Genomic DNA, 26,704 nt, shown 5'->3' on the forward strand with positions numbered 1-26,704 from the left:
GCACTGTAAAAAAAAAAAAGTTGACTTAACTTAAAATTTCGAGGCAACTTGCTGCATGGCTTTTTTGAGTTTACTCAACTTTTAAATCAAGTAGTTCACTTAACTCAATTCACTAAGTAAAGTCACATTTCTCCCAACTTAAGATCTTTTGTTCAGCTGATTCAGTTTTTGTAGTTAAACAAAATTATAAAATTATAAAATTTCAACTTTTAATGTTATTTTCACATTACTTAAAGTATGTTCGGTTGACTAAATTTTTTTTAAATCAACATTATTACAAGGTTAAAAAATAAAGCTAAAACTACAGGCTTGATATTTTGGTCCAGGTTTTATTTTACATCAGCAGCAACACATTGGTGTGGAAATGGAAACAATGTTTAACACTTAAGCCATACTCATTATCATTAAAAAAGTAATACAAAGAGTAGGCAGAAGAATAAAACACTTTTTTTTTTTTTAAAGAGTACATTAACACATTCAGTAGTTCTCACATTCAAATGGTCTTAAATACTTTAAAAGTTCTATCTTTTAAATGTTTAACATTTTAAATTGTTAACACTGAAAATGTTACAAAATGAGCAGATTTATAAGTGCAAGTTAACGTTTGTGTTGAAAGTGCTGAAACAGTTGCACAATGTTTATCACAGCCTCAAGTTGATCCAAACAGCTCACAAATGCAACGTCACAGTTATAGCTTAGTTTTTAGGGACTGTATCCTAGCAGAGCAATGAGTGGCCATCTTCATGAACACCTTCTCAAAATGTATTTCAGTTGCTTTGGGTACTCAAAATCCAAGGCAAACAAAAGGCCAAACAGGTATGCAAGTGCATCATCTTCAATCACCACAAGGATTCCCACCTTCATCCCTCTGGTCTGTCTGTCCTCTGGAGTCTTGTCCTAATAATAAAGAATAAATCAATATCACTTGACACTAACCTCAAAAACAAACAACAAAAAAAAGATACATTAAGGAACCATAAAGTAATCCTATACAATGTGCTCATAAGTTTGCATCCCACTTGCAGAATATCCAAGTAAATGCACTCAAATACGCACAAATAACAATTGTCTTGTTTTCAATTTAGTACTGCCCTGAATAAGCTATTTCACATAGAAGTATAAAAACTTAGCCTGGGAAAACCTTGACAAACTTTGAGATTTGCTCTGCAAGTCAGTCTGGCCAAGAGCCCATTCAAGCCCATTTCCAATTTTTCCAAATAGAGGCATCAATCACAAACGTTGAAGCAGGCTTTACACGATGACGATCGCTCTGGTTGGTTTTAGGTCTATCCAATTGCGTCCAGAGGCATTTGAGCGACGTCCGTTGGTGACGCCCCTTTGGAAATGGGCTGTGAATGAACCTTCCCCAGACCCACTCTCAGATACAACGAAGGTTTACAATTGGCTAGCAAATATTATACTATCTGTTACTGTTCATTGATTCATTCATTGATCCAGTTGTTTGTTTGTTCATTCAGTCGTTTGCTCATTTTGTTCAATAGAAGGTTTTGGTGTCAACCAGACTAATAAAAACTATAAGATGGTATAAATCTTAGTAAATGATAATGATCTGGCCTATAATTTAAAACATGTTAACATGTTGCATACCCAATCATTGACTAAATCATGTTGTACTTGCAAAAAAATACTTCGAATCAAATCAATGAATCATCAAAACAATCTGTTTGCTGTTAACACAAAAATTCACATTCCTTTTAGTCACACATGGTCATTTGGTAAGATGTTGTATATCTGTTGAAGTAATGAAACATACTCACCAGGCATGAATCTTCACTGAGAAACATGGGAGACCTTCCAGGAAAGTTGCTTTCTGAGTCACAATATCTGTGGTCTAAAAAAAAAATGGGTACAAAAAACAACAACAAATTTCGTTAATGCACAGTTATTAATTTAAATTTGTTATGAGTTTGCATGTATGTTTGAAGTCATAGAGCCTCTGCTAATGAGCCACCTAATCAGATGTCAGATGTGCTGAATAGGAAATCAGTATTGTATGCAGTATTCTAAGTTCAGGACCAAAATCAGTCTAATCAGCCAGTGTAAACTTGGCATACATTGTCATATTCCTTCAAAAATATCTTCAGAAAGTGTTCTTTATATAATAGCAAACAGCTCTGATAAATTTGTTTTTAAAACTATCTTTGACACATGATGTTTATCAGCAAGTTACCTGCTGAACAAGCTTTTTGAGATGATCTTCCATTTCTGTTCCAAATGCCCCCTTTCTTGCTCTGCGTAGCTCGAGGAGTTGTGTAGTGTGCTGGTGTGTTGATGCTCTGAATGTCTCGTGGAGGTCCACAATAACTGGTGATAGAAATAAAACAGGTCTTGGTTGTAACATTGTTTAACTGGCTTCACATGGCTTACAACAGACATTTACAAGCAACACAACAATAACCTGTATTAAAGATAATCTACAGCCAATTAATTTAATTTCAGTCTTCTTTATTTTACCTCATTTGGAAGAAATGGGGCAGGCCATCGTTCAAGCACTTCAGATACCATTGGCACTACTTCCACAATTGTCAGAGGGAGAAAGTCAAGCTCATTTTCTGATTGATGAACACTATATTTGTGGTTTTCTTCTTCATTTCCTCAACCAAGATGAGCCATTCCTTTTCCAGAAAATAATCAGACTGGCCTTTAGGGATGATCCTGTAATCTCCTCCTCTTTTCCTGTTGAAAAAAAGTTACATATTGCACCTTTAAATACATGCACACACATCCATGAGCTTGACTGAAATGTATTTTGCAATCCACAAACATGCATTGATTTCAACTTGTGTCTGTGAAATTCAGAATTAAATAAACGTGCAGAGATTTGTACAAACATTGGCATGTTTGTGAATAGAAATATTCTATTTTGTATAAATGTATCACAATTTATGGTACTTTGAATTAGATAAAATTCATTGAAGACACAAGTTGAAATCAATGCATGTTTGTGGATTGCAAAATACATTTGCAAATTCGATCAAATTTATAGATTTTTCTGCATGTATTTGTTAATAATATCAAATCTAAATCAACTCCATAAAATTATACTTACTTTAAATTAGACGTTTGCAGTCTTGTCGACTCCGTCGAGTAACGTTAAGTTAGTCTGGAAACACGTGAGAAAGCCGGAAGGGCACAGATAAAAAGATTTTTTGCAGATTTTCACTTTGAGCTCAGTCTGAAACATGAAATTCAAATATTAGACCACTGTAAAGGGTGTGTGAGTTTAAATTTAAGATGAAGAGTCGACTTCAAAATATGTCTTTGGTGTATTGCACAAATGAAATGTTACATAGTGCATTATAACGTCAAAGCTAGTTTAAAATAATAAGTGGCGATTTCGAACTTGTTCCTAACTTACTACGATTACACAGGTTATATTCTAAACAGTTTACATGCTGAATACTTAAGTTAGGAGACTTAACGTTAGTTAAGCTTGCTCGTGAAAAAAATGAATAGCCGTAACCAGGGCTCTGCGGTCAAGATGATACATGTACTTTTACAAACGACTTCAATATAAATACATATACTTACAGAAAATGATGGCTTTCGCGTTGTAAATAAGCTGAAGAAAGAAGAAACACGTTGGCTGTGAGTAGGTCCGTTACGGTCTCGCACGCAGATGCTTAAAATGGCTCCTTCGTCAAGTCTGTTCGTTGTTGGCGCGCTTCATTGCACATGCGCCAACTTCGTGGTCGTTACAATGCGCATGCTCCAACCTCCAACCCAACTTGCATGCTTGTTAACTTGCATTTACAAATCGATTTTACAATTAATACTAAGTTAGTCCAACAATTGTTGAAACAACGTCTTTTCACTGGTTAAGCCAACTTTTTTGCATTTAATTGTCCAGTTAACTTAAATATAATAATTAGTCTAACTTTTTGTGAGTTGGATTTTTTACAGTGTGTCTCTGAATCTCTCATCAGCAACATCATGATGTATAGATATGATTCCTCCTCTGATTTCAGCTATTAGAGACCCTGTATCTCCAAATCTCCACTCTATGAGATCATCTCTCTGTATTTCAGCAACTGTCTCTAGAGTGACAGGATCTCCTTCATCCGTAAACACTCTGTTCCCTTCATGCCACAGGAACAAATAGAAACAGAAAAATGAGGAGATTATAAGAGAGAGTGATCAGATGAACATGTCAGTAAAGCTTCACTGAGGGGGTGTGGGTGTGTGTGAGGGTGAGGGTGAGGGTGTGTGTGTGTGTGTGTGTGTGTGTGTGTGTGTGTGTGTGTGTGTGTGTGTGTGTGTGTGTGTGTGTGTGTTGAAAGGGTGGATTCCAGAATCAACTGCCACTTTGTGGAAGAAATGTAATATGTTCTATATGTTTGCATAACCTTTTAAAACATAGAATCTTAGAAAACATGACTGGACAATGACAAATGTGTGACTAATGTATGACTGAGAGAAAGGGCCTTTACTCAAGGGTAGTAGGATGCAACAATGTGTTAGTCATGGGACATGTTGTTCATTGAGTCACTCTGACGACATAGGGAGTCACAACTATAAAGGAGAAAGGATGCCCTCCCTTCACTATCACACTCTGCAGCCACTCTGTGTGACTGCTGACCTGTTCTTGCAAGAAAATATATAACCTATAAAGACAATACATGTTTGTCTCTTATTCAGTGATGTAAAATTGTTTGCCACCACAGCTTCAATATATTATTTTTATATGTTTCTCAAGAAACTGAATTTATGATATAAATAAAAGCTGAAGGAAGTACTTGTGAACACCTAGGGCCCTATCTTGCACCCAGCGCAATTGACTTTGTACACTGACGCATGTATCATTCCTATTTTGCACCCGCGCAAAGCGGACTTTTCCCTCCACAGACGCGCGTCGGTTAACTAGCAAATACACTTGCGCTCCCCGGGGCGGTTCAGCGCAAAGAGGAGGCGTGTTCCGGCGCAAATAACGTTCCCTCATGCTATTTTGCAGGTTTAGAAAACAATTCCGCCAGTGACCAGGAAAAACCTAGTCTAAAGTCAGTGGCGCGTTGCGCATGTTATTCATGCTATTTTAAGGGCGCATGCTTGGCCATAATCAATGTAGCGTGTGCACAACGCGCATTACAATTTGATGCTCTCATCTACACAGAAGCAGCCGTTTTCATTTTTGCAAATCATACATTATTACTAGGAAAAATATTAGGTCTTGTAGGTCTTGATAAGCCTAGGGCTTCTACATATCCCTTTTCGAACAGTGTGATTATTATGCAAAAAAAAAAAAAAAAAAGGTTTTGTTTTTCTTGATTTTGTTTTATTTTTATTGATGGATATTTAATGTGTTGCTGTCTTTGGTTTAATTTATTTTTTAATTGTTCGAAATAAAGATTTCATTCATTTATTCATATTAATACACGAGGGAAATCATTGTTGTGTCCATGAAGATGTGAAAATAAAATAGGCATAAATCTAGCTTACACATTTAATCACACGCCCAAATTATCATACGCCTGTTTAACCGAAGCTAATTTGGGTGTGTTTGTTTCTCCATCCCCAATGTCACTTCTCTGTGTTTTACGGCCGTGACGAGGACGTCGGTCTCCTCGGCTGTGAACCGCTCCTGGCGCGCGCCTGGCAAATCCGCCGTTATAATAGGAATCCGCTTAGAAAAAGCGCGCCTGCTCTTAAAGGGAATGTGAGATGTCGCTCTGATTGGGTTATTTCACGTTACGCCCAAACCACACCTATGAATAATGAAGCTACTTCAGACCAACCCCTTTTAGATTTGCGTCGGGCGCAAGAGTCATTTATCCCGCCGGGAAAATAGCAACAGCGCCGAGACCCGCCCACAAAGTTACTTGCGCTTTGCGCTTTGACACTTGCGTTTCAGATCGTTAAAATAGGGCCCCTAGTGTTTTTAGCCTTAAGAGGATAAAATCTGAGGTCATAGATCATATTTTAGCTTTTACAAAAGTATTGGGGGAAACTTATTAGAGGATAGTCACCCTGTCTGCAGAACATGCAAAAAGTAAGTCTCTGCAAAAGGGGAAACAGTTCAAATCATCTTCGTGACCACCACTCTCTTGCATATCAAATCCAAGGAAATTAACTTTTACCTCAATACCAAAATATTGTTTTGAGAAGAAATATTTCATTATCTCACTTGTAATTAACACAAAGCAAAGTTCAAAGCAAGTGGCTTTGAGCCAAGACGAACGAACATGTTGGGTGACATTTAAGGGATAATGTTCATTGTATACTTACACAGATTTTTTTTTTTTTTTTTACCAGATAAATAATTATGGGGACATGAAATATTGAACTGAGATGGTTTAAAATCGTACCCATTTTTTACAGTTTAACCCTCTCTTTTGACTTTGACTTTGTATTGCGTGAAGCTGCCTCCTTGTCATTTCTTGCTTCTAACAAAAGACAGAACAATGCCTAAAAGCTGCTATGTGACGGTGTACAGCAAACAAGCTAAAAACATGATATGTCCACAAAGACATCATCTATATTTTAAAAATAAATTGAAAGAACTACTTACAATAGAAAGTAATACAAAATGTCTTGTGTGTGGTTCCTCTGCTGCTGCTGCTGCTGATGATCTGTAGTTTATAATCTCCAGATTGTTCAGATGTGATGTTTCTGATGGTCAGAGATCCAGTCTTCTTATCCAGCTTCAGTCTGCCTCTGAATCTCCCATCAGCATCATCATCATGTGTCTTTCCAATCCCTCCTTTGATTTCAGCTATGAGAATGTCTTGATTTCCAAACCTGTATCAGATCATCTTTCTGTATTTCAGTTTCAGGGTTTATGGTCACATTCTTTCCCTCTTCCACTGGTATGTTCCTCACTTCATTAGTGACAGCAGCACATAGAAACAGAGAGAAACACAAAGAAATGTCTCCATTAGTGTGAGCATGTGAACATCAGAGTTTGAAATTACTACATAAAGATCATTCAGATAATGTTCTATCAGTTTGAAATGGAGAAAGACTCAAAACTTCACATTACCGTCTCTCAGTATCACTGTAATGTGTAGCAGGACCCTGAACCGACAGGTGACGTATCCTGACTTCTTCACACATGATTTTATTATTTAAATGGTCACTTTGTGCTGGTAAGATGAACTGATTTGCTAATGTATAATCTAGTGTTTAATCAGGTGTTTTAACTCCAAACTAACATCACACTCATATCACTTTTTCATTCACGTAATTTCAAGCATTTTAATTACATTGAATAATTATACAACTGGAATAATTTTTATAATGGGATACAACAAGGATAAAACCGCTTTCTACCAGATATGGAATGAGGAACATGGGCACCATTTCCATCTGATTAAGATGAGATGAACCAAATCATCTGGCTCACTAAAAAGAGCCAGAAAGTTTGAATCACTTAAATCCCAAACCACATCCCATAATGATCACGTGTTAGGCGGAGCTTCACTGCGGTCTGAGATGCATTCAGGCCGGACAGCATTTCCATTACAATTTCAGTGATCGATCACATACCATTTTAGATCGGTTTCCACCTGTATTCAGCACAGAACACTACAAGTGGATGTTAATACCAGGTGTCAAATGGGTCATAAAGAAATATCAAATGTCAAACGACACTCTGAAATGATGATTCCTTCAGAAACAAAACAAATGCCTGTCTTCACGAGTGAGACATTAAATCATTCATTCAACTGATTTGTTCCAAACACTGATTGATTCAGGAACAAAAAAGTAACTGCCTTTACGAATGAGACATTAAATAGGCCTACATAACTCCATAGATTCCTTCATAGACCGATTCATTCAGGAATGAAACATAAGTCTAAATATAACGCCGATTGTATTTGTCTGAAACAAGAAAGTCATATACACCTAGGATGGCTTGAGGGTGAGTAAATCATGGGCTAATTGTAATTTTAAAGTGAATTACTTCTTTAAACTGTCGTTAATCTTGAATGCTTTAGCACAGACTCTTTTCAAAGACGACATTTGGCAGATTATTGCTGAAGTGAAAAATGTTTTAAAAAGTGAACTTAAAATAACAGAATTTTACATGTATTGTTATGAAAAATGCACAAAAATACTATATTAAATTTTTATATGAAATACATATTTTCAAAATCACGTTTTACTCTAAAACTGCAAGAAAATCAAAGCCATAAATCTAAACAAGTTGTGTTCCACATTTGAGCTTTATATCTAAAAAAATTTAGCTTTCAGTAAGATTTTGTTTGGCTGCAGTACCAACAGTTTTTGTAGGCTACTAGATAAAATCCGTCTCTCATTCATTTCCAATGCGCTCATTTTTGATCACGAGGATCACAAGCAGTGCTAAATTTGAGTCTTAATTTGAGTCGGATCCGGAAAATGTCAGATTTAGGATTTTTGCGTTCTGTTTTTGTTTTTAAATGATCCGGCATTATCAAGTGCATTACATTGTGGCGGTGAGTGCAAACTGATGTGAAGCGCTATGGCGTTCTGATCAGTTCTGTTGTGGCAATTTTTCATTAAACAATCATCAACTGCGTAAGAGACACTCTGAAATTCAAATGATCATTAAAAAAGTATTTTATTCTTGCAAGAAGGCCCAGTTGCCACACAGAAGTCATTAGTACAGTCTGTGGAACAAGTGCGACGAAGGGAGGGAGGGCAGAGGAGCCTTTATATCTTTTCCAAGGTCTCTTACAGGCCGGCTCTTATCTATAGAAGGGAAGGTTTCTCTACACTGTAAAAAAAAATCCTAATTTTACAGAGAAAAACTCTAAATTTTTGTATTTTTTTAGAGTATTTTTCTGTTATTTTAAATTATATTCAAAACTCTGTAAAATTACAAAGAATATCTGTAAGTTAATTAATTGACTGTTAATTTAAGGATTATATCATTAATTACAAATTACAGTGATTCTTATTTTTTTCACAGGACAATTACTGTATTATTTATACAGTATTTTTCTGTTTTTTTAAATTATATTCAAAACTCTGTAAAATTACAAACAATATCTGTAAATTAATTAATTGACTGTTAATTTAAGGATTATATCAGTAATTACAAATTACAGTGATTCTTATTTTTTTCACAGGACAATTACTGTATTATTTATACAGTATTTTTCTGTTTTTTTTTATTATATTCAAAACTCTGTAAAATTACAAACAATATCTGTAAATTAATTAATTGACTGTTAATTTAAGGATTATATCATTAATTACAAATTACAGTGATTCTTATTTTTTTCACATGACAATTACTGTATTACTTATACAGTATTTTTCTGTTTTTTCTTAAATTACATACAAAGTTGTGTAAAATTACAATCAAATTGTGTAATTAAATATGTAGCTCATTATATTAAAGGTTTATATCCATACTAACAATTTAACATATTTCCTTGTCATTTTAAAGTAAATGTTATTAGTTTTAGATTTAAGTGTATTTTTACATTTAAACTCTGTAATTCTGGATACAAGCAAACTGCACAATCAATGTTAAATTGACCTTGCTGGTCAGACAGCAGGCCAACAGGGTTCATGGTGGAACATATGGTGCGTTTAGGTCCTCCTGGGAAGTTTGTATTCATGAGGTTTTACTATTTATTTTTTTATGTTTTAAATGAATTTATGAAGCCACTGTATCATTACATATTATATTGTTATATTATAATGCTCATATTTTGTGCAGGCATTAGCTTACTTCATTGTAAATAGAAAAGCCTGACAATGTCACTGCTGCAGTATAAGTATTGTGGTATTCCTCAATGTTTCTCACTGACACACCATCTTGAGACAAAACAATGGCACTGACATATTTTAAGATAAGTCAGTGCAAGTTGCTTTCAGGTAAAACAGCTGAGATGTGCATTTTAGTCTGGGACTACAGGCTTAAGCCTTGCCTGTGAAACCCGGGGTATATGTTGCAAATTATGCCAATGTAAGCAAAGTGTTGTGTTGGACAGAGGATTAACCCTAAACCAACAGGTTGTGTATGGTAACAGTGCCACACAGGGTGAAAAGCAAGACATTATTAGGCATAAGAGTGTTTCTAAAGGAAAGGTCAATCATTTGTTAAAGTGCAAAAGGGTCATTATGGGTCACATGGATGTAATAATGTCACCCAGAGTATACCAATCCATTCGTTTTTCATATAGGTCTACATACAGAATTTTATATGAATACATAGTGTTTGCTCTGTTTAATATATAATCTGTTTGCTCTGTTAAATTGCTGTTTAGCAGAGCAGTGGTAAATATATGTTGTTATATAAGTTATTTTAAGTTTAATTTTTAATTATACACTGCAATGAAAACGCCATTTAACCAACTGAATAAATATAACAGCCAGCCTACAAATACAGCTAAATAAATAGCACGTGTATATTTTTTCATAATCTTTCTTTTAAAACATGTCATCTTTTCCTGTAATTGCAATGTTACCACACTATTGGCTGTCTCTCCGAGTTGTTTTGAACATTGATTGGTTATTCAGACTGTCATCCAGGAATCTGGCCAATGACAACTATGCGCGCCTTTTACAGGTCAAGTTTGAATACGTACTGTTGGAGTGTGGACAGTGTGTGTGCTGCTCGCTCGGGATCTTCAGTACTAGCATACGTCGGTTCTGTGGCAAATATTGTTTAAAACATGGATTATTTTACATCGGACTGGTACATTTCTATTTTGAGCGAGTTGCGGGATGTAAATGAAGAACAAACAAGGAATATGGACAACGCATTTTAACAACGTGTAACGGACATATTGCAATCTGCGGAAGGTACGTTAAATAACTTTTTATTTTATAAAAACAATTCTGCTACATCAAAATATAGTGTGTTAAATTGAGAATCTAAACGCGATTAGAGCTATATCGATATTAGTACATGTTTCAATGTATTAGGCTAATGTTATGTGTTACTAGCATGTGTAAATATTGTCAGCTAACGTTAACTTGACTGCTGTAACGATCGTTACTGTGTATTCATGTTTATCACATTATAGTGCAGTGTGCCCTTTAAGAGAGATGGTTACGTCACTCATGACGTGTACTATGCGTGATGACGTTGTGAGATGTGAAATGAGAACTGAGTTAAGACCATTGTAGATGCTACACGTGCTCTACCTTTTTCCTATATATTTTATTTGTTGAGTTTTGTGACGCTAAGAAAGAGCAGCTCTCATGTATGAGAGGATTGCATTGCCTGTGCACTTATCATTAAACGTGCGTGATACAGCCTTTTCCGCCTTCAAGCTCTTTCTTCCCTCGATTTCTCTCGAGTTATCCGGTCCAAGCGTTACAATTGGCGCCCGAACAACTTGAAGCTGGATCCGTCATCTACGTGGAACCTGGTATTTCTACATCTCCGGTCGTGTGTGGAGGTTTTTGGAACGATCCGGCTGGTACGACAGAGACTGGTGAGATTGGCTTGCTAATGCTGGACGACACGTGCGCGGTCCGCGTGCTAAGTTATGCTGTGTGAGCGGAACATTTTTCCACTTCAGTCTGATTGTTTTTGTTACGTTTTTTTTTCCTTTCTCTTCCAAACTGGTCCCAACCGCAGATTGACATTTTTTTGCTCGTAATTTTTGTGGAAATTTCAGCAGAAATATATATACCTGTATATAATATTTTTTTTTTCTCTTTTCTCCCTTTTGCTTGGGGTGTGGGGACATTGACTATGTTTCATGCACAAATGGACAGTGCGGCCTATTCGCTTTCATCTGAACTGTATTTGTAAGCACGGAAGAAACGGACAATTTTTTTTGAACTGTTTTCTTGTTTTTCTATTTTCTCCAAATCCATCGTGAACTGAACTGGCTGATTTCTAACTTTTGAACTCATTTGCGAGGTCGAGTGACTTTGAGAGCTTTCCATTCACTCGGAGGCAGCGTGTTTTTTCCTTGAATACACTGAAGGACAATATATATATAGCCTATATAAAAAAAGAGGTTAATCTGTATGGTTTTGGTGACACTATTTTTTTTTTTTTCTTCTCTTCCCTACACAGGTTGCTAAATTTTGTTTGGGATTCTATTGATGCTGTGCATATTAAAGTCAATTTACATTTTCTGTGTTACATTGGGAAGGTTACGGTGTTGTACTGTTGTTTGTGTGAATGCAAATTTACTGTGATGGCTTACTACCCAGACTTTAAGACTGACTTAACCTACTCCTTACCAGATTCTGTTCCCAGACAGAGACACAAGTCAGCTCGGCATGCTGCCGTGGGTCTGGAGACTCAAGTGGAACGTCTACAGGCCGAAGTATCTGTGCTGCAGAAATGTCTAAATGACTCTCTCGAGTTACAGCAGAGAATATTGAGACAGTGGGGACCACCTGATGTGGACACCCTTGCAGCGCCACATGATCAGCTACCTCCGATGGCTAGTTCTACGCCACATATCCGTGTCTCCACAGGCCAGGTGCCATCACAAGGTACGACTACTGCTAATGTTTCCCATAGACACTTGACATGCTCACCACAGGCAAATTGTTGTGATGTGAGTAATACCAGTAGAATCCTTGCATCTGTACTGCACCAGTCAAGGCTCGAGCCACCTGTATTCACGGGTGATGGACATGTAAGCCCAGAGGACTGGCTCCAATCAGTAAATGTTTACAGAACCTCGCTTGACTTAACTGATGCCCAAATTCTTCTAGAGCTGCCACGATTCTTGTCGAAGGAACCAAAGAAATGGTTCACTGTCCTTGACTCACATGTGGTCACATGGTCACAGTTCTGTGATTTCTTCAGGACGGTCTTTCTTCCTTCTAACAGTCAGGAGCAGATATTAAGAGGCATTTTAGATCGCATACAGAGCCCTGATGAGCCCCTACCTACCTTTGTGGCCCACATGCTAAGTGAGTTCAAGAAGCTAAAAACACCCCCACCAGAGCAAGAACAAATTGACCTCATTACTAAACATGCCCTTGAAAAATACAGAGTTGCACTCTATGGAACTTCTGTCACCTCAGTCATGGATCTCCTTCTGAGAGCTCATGAGCTCCATGTAGTCATTGGACCAAGTGGTTGTTCCCCAACTTCAGCGCAGAGTAAAGCTAAGCTTGTTAAAGACACTTACTGTTACAAGTGCTCACGTCCTGGCTTCACTTCACGCACATGTCCAGACTGCAACCTAATTCCAGGAAAGAGCTCACGACGACGAAGTGAGGCTCCTGATGTGCATTCAGGACCTTTTCCTGATACAAGAGACAGAAACAGATTTGACGGCTGTGATGCAGGTGAAAATACCCCCTTTGTCACGCATGAGGGAAACTACAAAGGGGGGAGGATGATTCGCGGAGGCAATCCTCCCTCCAGCAAATAAATTCGCCTCAATTGACTTACTGCGCTGTTCCTGCACAACCTGTCCTTGGTCATGTGGAGGACCCCACATCCTCTTCCTATTGGAGTACCCCATTTACTGTTAAAGTTAACCTACGTGGCCAGGTGCTGGATGCTACAATTGACACTGGCGCATCACTTTCTGCAGTGCAGGCAGACATTATTCAGAATCATGGCGGATTGAAGGGTAGAATTCAGCCATGGACTTCACCCCCTATAAAACTCGCAGATGGTGGGGCATGCCAGCCAGTGGGGCTTACATGGTTGGCTTTTGGCTTCATGGGTCAGCGGTTTTATCATCGGTTTGCTATTGTGCCACGCCTTTCCTCTACATTGGTCCTAGGGATGGACTTCATGTTGCGTGCTTCCATTTCCATTCACGTCCCATCTAGAACTGTCGTAATGGGCGATAATCCTTTATTCATGGAGAATTTGGATAGCGGAGCAGACTATGAGTCGGATGATAGTTTAATGTTCATGAAAGTTCCTTCATCAGCACTTCATGATAAAATTGAGGAAGCGTGTCTGAGTACTGCCGAAAAAAAACAGTTGGCTGACCTAATTGGAGGCTTTCCAGATCTCTTCGACGGTCATCTAGGCCACACCACTCTAGCTGAGCACTCCATTGACACGGGAAATGCAAAACCTATTCACCTTCCTCCTTATCGTACTTCCCCAGCTAAAAAGCTATTGATCGAGGACCAGATAAAGAAAATGCTGCATGAAGGCATTATTGAACCAGCTACGGGCCCTTGGGCTGCTCCAGTGGTGATGGTACAAAAACCTTGTGGCGAACCACGGTTTTGTGTGGATTATCGTGGGTTAAACCAGCTCACTACTAAAGACTCTTATCCATTACCTAGAATTGACGAGTCCCTTGACTTCCTATCACGGGGGAAATTCTTGACGACGATTGACCTCGCTCGGGGTTACTGGCAAGTCTCCATGGCAGAAGACTCAAGACAGAAGACTGCTTTTGTTTCTCATTGTGGACTGTTTCAGTTCCGAGTGCTTCCATTTGGTTTGTGCAATGCACCGGCGACCTTTCAAAGGCTTATGAACAGCGTTTTGGCGGGACTCATCTATAAGTCTTGTGCGGTTTACCTGGACGACATTGTTGTGGCGTCGCCCACGTTCAAGCAGCATCTTGTGGATCTGAAGGAAGTGTTTTCGAGGCTCCAGTCTGCCGGATTGTCCATTAAACCAACCAAATGCCAGTTCTGTCGCAGTGAACTTACCTTTTTGGGGTATCGGGTCTGTCCGAGTGGCATCTTACCGGAAGAAGGCAAAGTGAGGGCCGTAACAGATTTTAAACCACCTGTTAACGTGAAGCAAGTGAGGCAGTTCCTAGGCTTGACGGGTTACTACCGCAGATTTATGCAAGACTACGCCCGCCTTGCCGAACCACTCTTCAACCTCACAAAAGCCGATGTACCTTTCGTCTGGGACAGTGCTTGTCAGGATGCTATGGACACTCTAAAAGGAAAGTTAACTTCAGCTCCTGTGTTAAGTTTTCCCGATTTCAATCTACCATTTTTCATCCATGCGGATGCCTGTGATGCGGGCCTGGGAGCTGCATTGATGCAGAAAGATGAAAATGGTAGAGATGTTGCTGTGGCCTACGCGAGTCGATCCTTACATAAAGCCGAAAAGCCTTATTCCACACCTGAAAAGGAGTGCCTTGCGGTGATTTGGGCCCTTGAGCACTTTAGACCTTACGTTGAGGGTCTCCACGTCACTATCTTCACTGACCACAGTGGACTTCAGTGGTTAATGTCACGTCCAAATCCCACTGGACGTCTCGCTCGTTGGTCTCTCCGCCTTCAGGATTTCGATTTTGACATTGTTCACAGGCCTGGTGATCGAAACAAAGTGCCTGATGCCTTGTCTAGAAATCCACTAGATGTTGAGGAGTCGCTGATGGATATACTACCTGAATACGCTGTGATTGGTGGTCTTGATCTTCGAACACTCTCTTCTGTGACTCTTACAGATCGTTCTCATATAAGACAGCTCCAACTGGATGATCCAGTCACAGGTGAACTTCTCCGTAAAATGGAGGCTGCGCTTGAAAAAGATGACACTGATCAATGCTCCGAGTATTCCATTCAGGATGGTCTGTTATACTTCAACGATCCAAAACATGCTTGCGGTATCCACCCTTTGAAAGAGTTGAAGTTGTACGCTCCAGAGTCGCTCAAAGATACCTTGCTAAAGTATTATCATGATCATCCTACGGCAGGTCATCTGGGAATTACTAAGACTTTAGCCCGACTGAGAATGAGATTCTTCTGGCCCAAAATGGCATCAGAAGTAAAGAAATATGTGACATCCTGTACAGTTTGCCAATTGACGAAACCAAGCCAGAGAAAGCCTTCCGGTCTGATGGTTCCGATTCAGCCTCAGAAGCCTTGGGAGTATGTGGGTGTGGACTTTGTTGGCCCTTTACCTCGTACATCCAGGGGAAATGCTCACATCTTGGTGTTTGTTGACTACTTTTCAAAGTGGGTCGAGATAGTTGCTGTAAGAGAAGCCACGGCTCAAGTAGCTGCCAGTAAACTGCTGAGTGAAGTTTTCTCCCGTCACGGGGCCCCCACTTACTTGATTTCGGATAGAGGTTCCCCCTTTGTGAGTGAACTGTTTGGACGGATGCTTACTGCCTTGGGAACTGAACATCGACTGACTACTGCGTATCACCCGCAGACTAATGCAACAGAGAGGGTGAACCGTACTCTCAAAACAGCCATTAGAGCGTACGTGGATGAGAAACACACATCCTGGGACAGATATATCCCACAAATTTGCTTTGCACTAAGGACTGCACCTCATGAAAGCACGGGTGAAACGCCGGCCATGATGTTATATGGGAGAGAGTTGGACACTTCACTAGATCTGGTCACTCAACCAGCCTGGATTGGGATGGAGGAGACTGAAATCCCGTACTCTGAACGCTTGAGGTTGTCGCTGAAAGAAGCGCACGATCATGCCAAGTTAGCTCTGGACGCCGGTCACGAAAAAAGAAAGCTGCACTATGATAAGAGGCGCAGATCAGCTTCTTATAACGTTGGTGACCTTGTTAGAGTGAGAACTCACCCTAAGTCGGATGCGTTAGCCAACTTTACTGCTAAACTAGCGCCCTTGTACTCTGGTCCATACCGTGTCACTAAAGTTTTGTCTGACGTGAACTATAGGCTTACGAAGTTGAACACTGGTGAGGATGCTGGAGTCTTTCATGTTGTAAATATGCAGCCTTTCCACACTCGAAACTTGTGTGACAGTAATATGATGGATGTGCCTCAGTCTGCATCTGAAACGCCCTTTGATGCATCTGATGAATGTCAGCAAACAACTCACTTGAATGGGGACATATCTCAGGAGACATACACTGCTCTACATGATGAGAACTTTGATTGTGACGACTTCACTGACACTGTTCATGACATTGAGTCTATAGGTAGTACATGCCACCCTGACTTTGACTTTGCCCCAGAGAGTCCTTGTTACAATCTCAGACCTAGGTTAGCACCTAGAATTACTTCTGGTTGGTCAGACAGTGGATGGACTAATGAGTATCATACTGACAGATTAGACTTTAAGTAATATTGTGTTTGATGGTTTGAATGCGATGTTTGAAATGTATCTTCTGAAATGTTTGGTATAATAAGGGAATATAAACATGTACATTTGAAAGTGGTTCCTAAGTTCAGGTTATGTTCCAAAGAAAAAGGAAAATTGTATTTTGCACATATGGTATATTGTCACAGGTTTATTTTATTTTTTTTGTTTTCTGTGAGAATGCTTTGGGAGGGTATACTGTGTAATGTGTTGCTCATGCTGACATGTATGCCAGTTATGTGCTTATGTTGTGTACGGCTGGGGACAGCCTTTTCTTGCCGGGGGGAATCTGTAACGATCGTTACTGTGTATTCATGTTTATCACATTATAGTGCAGTGTGCCCTTTAAGAGAGATGGTTACGTCACTCATGACGTGTACTATGCGTGATGACGTTGTGAGATGTGAAATGAGAACTGAGTTAAGACCATTGTAGATGCTACACGTGCTCTACCTTTTTCCTATATATTTTATTTGTTGAGTTTTGTGACGCTAAGAAAGAGCAGCTCTCATGTATGAGAGGATTGCATTGCCTGTGCACTTATCATTAAACGTGCGTGATACAGCCTTTTCCGCCTTCAAGCTCTTTCTTCCCTCGATTTCTCTCGAGTTATCCGGTCCAAGCGTTACACTGCAATGACTAAGAACATTGTCTCTTTAGACGCAGAGGGACTATAACCACACTATTTGACTCTAGAAGAATATGCAAACTAGGCTTTTGAATAGTTGTTGATCGCGGGATACGTTATAACGTTAGGCCTAACGTTACCGATCAGTCATCATAATTATGTTTTGAAGTTTGTGAGTAAAATTTAGCAAGCTTTCGCAAATGTCTTTGTTAGTAAAATGCTAATATACAAATAGCTAATATTGCTGTGTATGTGTGTGTTTCCCTCATGATCCAGGAATTATGGGAATAAATATGATCCAGCCACATGATCTTCAGATGCGGTGAGTATTGTTATATTAAAATACACGTGAAATAGAGACAGAACATGTAAACTCTGCTCAAAGGCACACTGGTTCAAACCCTCCAGACAATATTTTATCTATCTTCTTGAGTTCACAGGCCTAGCTGACCCAAACATTTATGTCCTTTCAAAATGAAAGTATTTTCAATCCTGTATGACTTATGTGAAACACAAGAATGTTGGGAATAAAACAACATTGGAACCCATTGTATGGGAAAACAAAACAATGAAGGCATTTCTCAAGATATCTTAATTAAGGTTCTACAAAAGAAATTCATACAGTTTTGGAACAACATGGAGTAAATAAAGAGAGAACTCTATTTTTTGGATGAGCTGTTCTTTTAAGGACATGTTCCCAGGGTCCTTTGCTAAATTAACCTTGGTTTTTAGCATAGTAAAAGTTTATAAACCATGTGTTTATGGTGGATTGATTACAATACTTTATTACCATTTGGTTAATATAGCAAAACTCTGGGGTTCTCCAGATTTATATAACACTTAAGGAACACATTAAAAAATTGTCCTATGTCACCCTGATCAATAGTCTGTTAACACACATGTAATAATTAACACACTTTTAAAAATTATTATTATTGTTTTTAAAATATTTTTTAGATCAAGCATTGGAACAATGTTTACGGAGCGCCAACAGCACCAACACAGAGAAACAAGCCCATCATTCAGTAGTAAGTATCCACTGCAGTATATAAAACAAAAAAAGTTATCTCTTTTTTTCTCCCTTGTGCCATCCCAGATGTATATCTGACTTTCTTTCCACAGAGATTTTTTGAAAAATGATCCATTTATTGTAAGCCAATATAATGCAAGTGCATGCTCCAGAAACTACATGCAGCCTACAAACAGCCTGCTGTGTTGTTCACACAGGAAGTTTTCTGCACTATCATATGAGCTTTACAATGCTCTTCGATTATTGTCAGGATGTGTGTTTGGACTTTTTTGACCTTAAGCATTTTGTTGTCTATTCACTTGCATTATTCGACACACGAACACAAGAGATGGATAATTTTTCTAAAAAAAATTCTAAAATTTGTGTTCGTCTGAAGAAAGAAAATCATATACCTTTCGGATGGCATAAGGGAGAGTAAATGAGGGGAGAATCCCCTTCCACAAATGCGTTAGCAAAGGGTACATGCGATGGTAAATTAACTGAAGTAATTTTATCTTATAGTAATTTTATTTTATATTTATGGTAATGTGACCTAGGATGGCAAGTCCCAGTGATTCATTTTAAAACTAGATATGGTGGAAGAATTCAATTTAACAGAATAATTTGAGTTGTTTGTTTGGTTTGCTATATTACACACATTTTCATCATACATTTCATATAAAGTTCCATAGGTAAAACTATTAATAGCTACGTTAAATGTAACTACCTGCAGGGTTCAAAGAAAAGACGTCAAGAACACACAAACTTAGGTACTTTACACAACAACGATGTACTAAAAACAAAAACGTTTTTCTTTGTACAGATGATAACGTTATTAAAACGATTCCCGTTTCTCACAGATCGGTGAAAACGTCTAAATCGCTGTTTTATCCATGCCACAAAGTAACTGGTGATGTCACTCTGTAAAGAAAGACTACGCCTGTGCACATTCGCATTCACACACGCATACCTATAGACTAAACACATAATACGCATATGCATGCCTTTACCGTTTTCACAGATTCACATTTCAGTAGTTTAGACCGAGACAATTTTAATTGGAAACTGAGTCGTGTAAACGGCCCCTTACTAAGCATATATTAAAAACCCCAGGGCATAGGGATGCTCACTTTTGATTGGAATTTGCCCACTGTCATGCAGATTTTAGCTCAAACCCTAATTAAACTGACCTGAACCAGCTAATCAAGATCCTCAGGATAACCAAAAACAGTTTGGAGCTACACTCTGCAGGACACTGGCCTCCAGGAGTTTGGCACACATGACCTGAAGGGATAGTTCACAGTCAGGCAAACAAGAAAATTCTCCCAAATAATTTACTCACCCTCATGTTGTTCCAAACCTTTATGCATTTTTTGGTTGCCAACATTCTTCAAAAATATCTAATTTTAATGCTTGACAAAAGAGAGACATTTCAGGTTTGAAAAGACATGATGGTGAGTAAATGATGACAGAATTTTCATTTTTGGGTGAACTACTATCTCAAGTACTTTAATAATCTCACACAATGAGAATTTTTTTTTTTTTTTAAACACATATCATATATTTAATTCCCTGGAGAATGAGAGAAAGACCCTCATTACCCATATCACAGCAGTCTGAAAACACCTCCAGTTAATACAAATATTGTTGGTTTTATTTTGTAATACAAATTGGCATTTTTAGGCGTTTACCTTGCAATGATACCTCTGGAAAAGAATGTTCATTGTTGTGAATCTACATGTTCCTTCTTTTGGTGATGCACATTTTTCAATCGGACATAAGTTTTAGATACCAGACAAATCAGAAGACAAACAGACAATTTAAATAAAAATGTATTAAGCTTGTTTAAAGGAAACAAAAATAATTGAAATCATTTTGAGAAAATCATAGTGTGACAGTGTCCTTTTGTTTTTTTCTTCCCAGATGCACCAAGCTGATTACTGGCCGATTGCTGTTTATTTGCTGTATCTGTCACTTCTGGTACACTTTTGTTGTATGTTTTGATTTAACTTATTAATAAACTTGTATAGTGGATTCTGAATGTAAAGCCCATATAATATTTAATATCAGAACTATGTGACCCCAGGGGTCTGAATAATTCCATTTTATTTAGATTACAAGTTTACATTGTTTAAATACTATTCAATTATATGTAAGCAAGTGCTGCAAATTAAAGTTTGAGATGATTTTAATCAGTTTTATACAGTTTTTTTACAGACTTATTTTGTCTTCTAAAATAAAACTGTTTTATTACATTCTTGAGCACGTCTTGACAATTTATTGAATGTGTTTGATCGTTATAATTTAGGAAAGGTCTGTTAAATAACAGTGTTTCTCAGTAGAACTTTTAGTGCCGTCACTTTATTAAAGGTGTTTGATTGTAATAATTTAGGAAATACCTGTAAAATAACAGTGTTTCTCAGTAGAACTTTTAGTGCTGTCACTTTATTAAAGGTGTTTGATTGTAATAATTTAGGAAATACCTGTAAAATAACAGTGTTTCTCAGTAGAACTTTTAGTGCCGTCACTTTATTAAAGGAGTTTGATTGTAATAATTTAGGAAATACCTGTAAAATAACAGTGTTTCTCAGTAGAACTTTTAGTACCGTCACTTTATTAAAGGTGTTTGATTGTAATAATTTAGGAAATACCTGTAAAATAACAGTGTTTCTCAGTAGAACTTTTAGTGCCATAACTTTATTAAAGGTGTTTGGTCATTATAATATTGGAAAAATCCATAAAATAAAAGTTTTACACTGTAAAAAAAAAAATCGTAAAATAACGGTAAAAAGTCTGGCAGCAAAGTTGCCAACCACTTACCGTAAAATTAAGGTAAAATATCTTAATTCAAACAAGGAAAAATTCTGTAAAATTATAGTTTTTGCACTTTATTGGAATTAAGATATTTTACTTTAATTTTACGGTAAGTGGTTGGCAACTTTGCTGGCAGACTTTTTACCGTTATTTTACGATTTTTTTTTTTACAGTGTACTAGTGACCTAATCCTGCTGAGTTTATTCCTACAAACTCAGAAGTCCCAAATGGGACCACCTCTGATCCCAAGGGGTCAGAGGTTCCCTTTTCAGCTGTCTCCCCCTTTGTCTCACAGTGTTCACATTAATCATTACATTGAAAAATCAGGAGCACACCTAGAGTGTGAAAATTTAAATCCCCATTACAGTTCTTTAATATAACTTTGCAACATGCACTCATCTCTATGAACGTCTCAAAACACAAGCACCAGGAAAGCAGTGACTGCGCACCTTACTTTTACCTAACGTAGCGTGGACGTGCCGGACGATGGAATTGCTGATGATCACAGCATCGCGTTCTGTTTCGCAAAGAGGGGAGAAGCGGTTCTGGGTGGAGAGCTCGAAAACCGGGAGGGGCGGAGAGATTCTTGCTCTGGTCCTTGCTCGCGTCTTCCGCTGCGGAACCACCCAGGGTTCGTGGTGGTGTGTTGGAGCCGGAGTGAACGAAACCATGGCTGATCGTGACCTGGGCGCTCGGGACCAATGCTGAGAAACGCACTAATAATTCTGCACGCACTGTGTGTGTGTGTATATATATATACACTCACCTAAAGGATTATTAGGAACACCTGTTCAATTTCTCATTAATGCAATTATCTAATCAACCAATCACATGGCAGTTGCTTCAATGCATTTAGGGGTGTGGCCCTGGTCAAGACAATCTCCTGAACTCCAAACTGAATGTCAGAATGGGAAAGAAAGGTGATTTAACACTAGAACTGCCATGGCGGTCATTTTGACCGTTTTGAATTTTATATCTGCAATAACTTTGTTGAAAAAATAAATAAAATCCTGCTGGTACCTGACTTTTCCTAAAAGTGTCTGTATTTTCATTTAAAATGCTTTTCATATAAATTACACATAAGGCAAAAAAACAAATGAACATATTTACCTATTTCGGCCATAAACCGTCATATTGACCGCACTGAATTTCGCGGTATTATTATACATATACCAATATACACAACAATAAAAAGTGGTAAAAAATACACAAAACATATTCCACAACAAATCATTTAAATGTAATGATATTCAGAACAGAACAATAACAAATAAATAATCCATAAACAAGCCAAAATGAAATCGGTTAGGCTACTTTCAAGCGAAAGTGAAAGTAAGTGCCGTTGGGCTCACGTAACTCTCTAATTAGAATTAAAATGTTTCAACATGCGATGTATTTGGATGGTAAACTATTCTTTATTATAGGCTTTGTACTTCACTCACGTTCCAAAATCGACGGAAAAAAATCATCCTTCACATGCGCAAAATGGTACGAATTGTAGCCTAGGCTACTGACTATATCGAGCAGTGGAATTTTTATATGTTAGGTTGACTAGGCTATTTTATTATTATATTTTATTATGGCTGTAATGAACGGGCTGCGATGTCAAGATTGCAATGGAATATGGTATGTGTGTGCGTGTGTGTGTTTGTGTGTCGGCGGACGCGATCGAGTGTAAACATGAAAACAGGCTACTCCGTCATTTTGTTCAGGACATCTACTGATATTATTATTGATAGATGTATAATTAAACTTGTTTAAATGTACAGTTTGGTGTTGTTTTGTTTTTAAAAGACATCCTAATACAATAAATGCATTAATCTCTCAATTGGGTATTTATCATTAAAGGTATAGAGTTTTGAATCTAGCGGTCAAAATGACCGCTTGCGGCAGTTCTAGTAGTTATGGAATTTTGGCACTTCTAGTGTTAAGCAATTTTGAGCGTGGCATGGTTGTTGGTGCCAGACGGGCCGGTCTGAGTATTTCACAATCTGCTCAGTTACTGGGATTTTCACGCACAACCATTTCTAGGGTTTACAAAGAATGGTGTGAAAAGGGAAAAACATCCAGTATGCGGCAGTCCTGTGGGCGAAAATGCCTTGTTGATGCTAGAGGTCAGAGGAGAATGGGCCGACTGAGTCAAGCTGATAGAAGAGCAACTTTGACAGAAATAACCACTCGTTACAACCGAGGTGTGCAGCAAAGCATTTGTGAAGCCACAACACGCACAACCTTGAGGCGGATGGGCTACAACAGCAGAAGACCCCACCGGGTACCACTCATCTCCACTTGCACGAGCTCACCAAAATTGGACAGTTGAAGACTGGAAAAATGTTGCCTGGTCTGATGAGTCTCGATTTCTGTTGAGACATTCAGATGGTAGAGTCAGAATTTGGCGTAAACAGAATGAGAACATGGATCCATCATGCCTTGTTACCACTGTGCAGGCTGGTGGTGGTGGTGTAATGGTGTGGGGGATGTTTTCTTGGCACACTTTAGGCCCCTTAGTGCCAATTGGGCATCGTTTAAATGCCACGGCCTACCTGAGCATTGTTTCTGACCATGTCCATCCCTTTATGACCACCATGTACCCATCCTCTGATGGCTACTTCCAGCAGGATAATGCACCATGTCACAAAGCTTGAATCATTTCAAATTGGTTTCTTGAACATGACAATGAGTTCACTGTACTAAAATGGCCCCCACAGTCACCAGATCTCAACCCAATAGAGCATCTTTGGGATGTGGTGGAAGGGGAGCTTCGTGCCCTGGATGTGCATCCCACAAATCTCCATCAACTGCAAGATGCTATCCTATCAATATGGGCCAACATTTCTAAAGAATGCTTTCAGCACCTTGTTGAATCAATGCCATGTAGAATTAAGGCAGTTCTGAAGGCGAAAGGGGGTCAAACACAGTATTAGTATGGTGTTCCTAATAATCCTTTAGGTGAGTGTATATATATATATATATATATATATATATAGGAAAGACAAATCAAAAAGCAGAAAAGAAAAGCAAAAAGCAGAAGACATGTTTTATCTATTGTTAATGGTATATACACTACTGTTCAAAAATTTGATGTAAGATTTGTGTAATATTGTGAAATATTGTTACAATTTAAAAACAGTTTTCTATGTTATTATATTTTAAAAATGTAATTCATTCATTTTTGTGATGAAAGATGAAAGTGATCAAAGCTGTATTTTCAGCATCATTACTCCAGTCCTCAGTTTCACATGATCCTTCAGAAATCATTCTAATATGAATAGTAGTTTCTAGTTTAATGATCAGTATCCTGTGTTTAAATACCCCTCTGATTCAGTCTGTTGTAGTCAGTCGTTATCTTTGGTATGTTTACAAAGCTGTCTCGTTTATGGTTTTTCTCTCCCATTTAGGATTGTCTTGTTTACCTTCATCTGGTTTGTTTCAATAAATTCTGTGATTATATCTTTGCCTCTACTCCATTTATTCTCCACTCCAGAACCACACCGTGAAAATTAAAAATGTATTTACTGTCACTGATTAATTTAATGCATCCTTGCTGAACACAAATATTATTATTTTTATTTTATTTTTAAATCAAACTTTTGAATGGTGGTGGCGGCTATAAAGAAACAACATGAGGATCAATGGTCAAATCTGTCACTTGCTAATCCTAATTTGTTCAAAAAGCTAATAGATCAACAGTTGAGTGCATCTTTCAACCAATTTAATTTTCCTGTTGCTCAAACAGAAGAGCGTTGGCGCTTGCAATGCCAAGGTCATGGGTTCGTTTCCCAAGGAAAGCAAGAACTGAGAATGTAAAAAATGTGTACCTTGAAATGCAATGTAAGTCGCTTTGGATAAAAGTGTCTGCCAAATGCATAAATGTAAACGTAAATTTAGACCTTTTATTCACAACACTTATCAACGCACATCAATCTGAGCGTATCATGTTCAGGTAAACAGAAGCTCAAACATGCGTGACACGCGAGAATCAATGATGTTTAGGTCTCATAATATTTTCACTTGCGTTTAATTTCAAACAGTTGAATATTAATTGAATTTGCTCAAATGTATAAAGAGATTAGTTATATTAATATTGGTATTCAAAATAATATAAATATAACTAATATGAATGTTAGAATAGTATTTTACATAAAGCTATATTTGTCAACATTAATTAGGAAACTTGACCTAAGAATATTATATCATTTATTAATCAAGTTCAATAATCATTTACAAATGTTTATGCATGTTTAGCATATTAACATTACTTAATGAATTAAACTAAATATGAAATATAAAGGCAACTCCAAGGAAGCAAGAAAACATAACATAGTTTTTTTTTTTGTGTGTCAGAGATGATCTGTTTCTGTGAACATTAAATACACCAGAAAACCATCGTTCTTGTGTTCTGTCTCTTCAATCAATACTGTCTAGAAACGTTTGTGCTGTCTGTGTAATTTCATTTTTTTGTCACTTTGTCATAATGTGTGGTCAATGGAGTGTGTTAAAATGGTTTATTAAAAAAAAAAAGTGTATTAAAACCAAATACAGACACATGAATGAAGACTGAAATTATCTGAGGAAACTGACGGGAGTCTAAACATCAAGCCATTGAGCTGAATTACCTTTAGAAAGAAACTGAAAGAATGAGGAAGAAAATGACCATTATTATATTGACTGGAATGACTTACCTTTGACAACAATGTAGATTTCTTCAGACAAGGTCCTTATGCCTCTTCTGATCAGTATTTTATAGAGTCCAGTGTGTTCAGTTCTGGTGTTTGTGATGGTCAGAGATCCAGTCGTCTTGTCCAGCTTTAGTCCGTCTTTGAATCTCCCATCAGATGTAATGATCTCTTCAGTCCCTCCTTTGATTTCAGCTATGGGAGTGTCTTTATCTCCAGACGTCTTGATAAACTGTATCTGATCGTCTTTGTTTAGTTCAGTGACAGGTTTTAAAGTGACAGGATCTCCCTCCATCACGGTCTCCACTACATGTCACAGCAGCACAGAAATAGAGAAAAAGGAGATTATAAGTGAGTGAACTGAAGGACTGAGAGGATACTGTGTAAATCTTCATATGTGCTTTCTAATAATCACTTCATCATGTGGATGACTTCTACTTAAAGATCTGCAACAATTAGCAATAATGTTGCATGTGTTAAATTAATTGTTTAAAGGAATAGTTCACCTAAAAATGAATATTCTGTCATTAATTACTCACCCTCATGTAATTCCAAACCCATAACACAAATGAAGATTACTTTAATTAAATATCTGAGCTTTGTGTCCCTCCATTGACAGTCTACGCAACTACCAC

At 37.8% G+C, this 26,704-nt stretch overlaps 3 protein-coding genes across 4 annotated transcripts in view; 1 reads left to right on the forward strand and 2 right to left on the reverse strand.

Moving 5' to 3' along the window:
• The window catches only part of LOC311295608 (uncharacterized protein), a gene marked incomplete at its 3' end in the record, with an annotated part of 334,919 nt that overhangs the window by 40,412 nt on the left and 267,803 nt on the right, over window positions 1-26,704 (reverse strand). The gene's annotated exons all lie outside the window — the stretch shown is intronic.
• LOC311295867 (elastase-1-like) overlaps window positions 1-26,704 on the forward strand; it is a 304,045-nt gene that overhangs the window by 18,588 nt on the left and 258,753 nt on the right. The gene's annotated exons all lie outside the window — the stretch shown is intronic.
• On the reverse strand, window positions 136-3,859 carry LOC311295871 (uncharacterized protein). 2 transcript variants are annotated; one of them, XM_084417411.1, is made up of 6 exons: window positions 3,553-3,859; window positions 3,071-3,196; window positions 2,476-2,697; window positions 2,192-2,325; window positions 1,779-1,852; window positions 136-897 (listed from the first exon to the last, which is right to left on the reverse strand). In XM_084417411.1, the coding sequence occupies exons 3-6, from the start codon at window positions 2,478-2,480 to the stop codon at window positions 742-744; spliced, it is 369 nt and encodes a 122-aa protein (XP_084273537.1). In that variant the 5' UTR covers window positions 2,481-2,697; window positions 3,071-3,196; window positions 3,553-3,859; the 3' UTR covers window positions 136-741. The 2 variants fall into 2 exon arrangements, with proteins under 2 accessions (XP_084273537.1, XP_084273538.1); XM_084417412.1 differs by lacking the exon at window positions 3,553-3,859 and having other exon boundaries at window positions 473-897; window positions 3,071-3,532.

This window comes from Rutilus rutilus (genome assembly GCF_951802725.1).
Source record: "Rutilus rutilus genome assembly, chromosome: 8".
Classification (NCBI taxonomy): domain Eukaryota; kingdom Metazoa; phylum Chordata; class Actinopteri; order Cypriniformes; family Leuciscidae; genus Rutilus; species Rutilus rutilus.

Bases quoted from the DNA above. Each gene is read 5' to 3' on its own strand.
- LOC311295871 (XM_084417411.1), bottom strand. The intron at 1,853-2,191 runs GTAACTTGCTGA...TTTTTTTTTTAG, and splicing joins TCAAAAAGCTTGTTCAGCAG to ACCACAGATATTGTGACTCA. The intron at 898-1,778 runs GTGAGTATGTTT...CTTTATTATTAG, and splicing joins TCAGTGAAGATTCATGCCTG to GACAAGACTCCAGAGGACAG.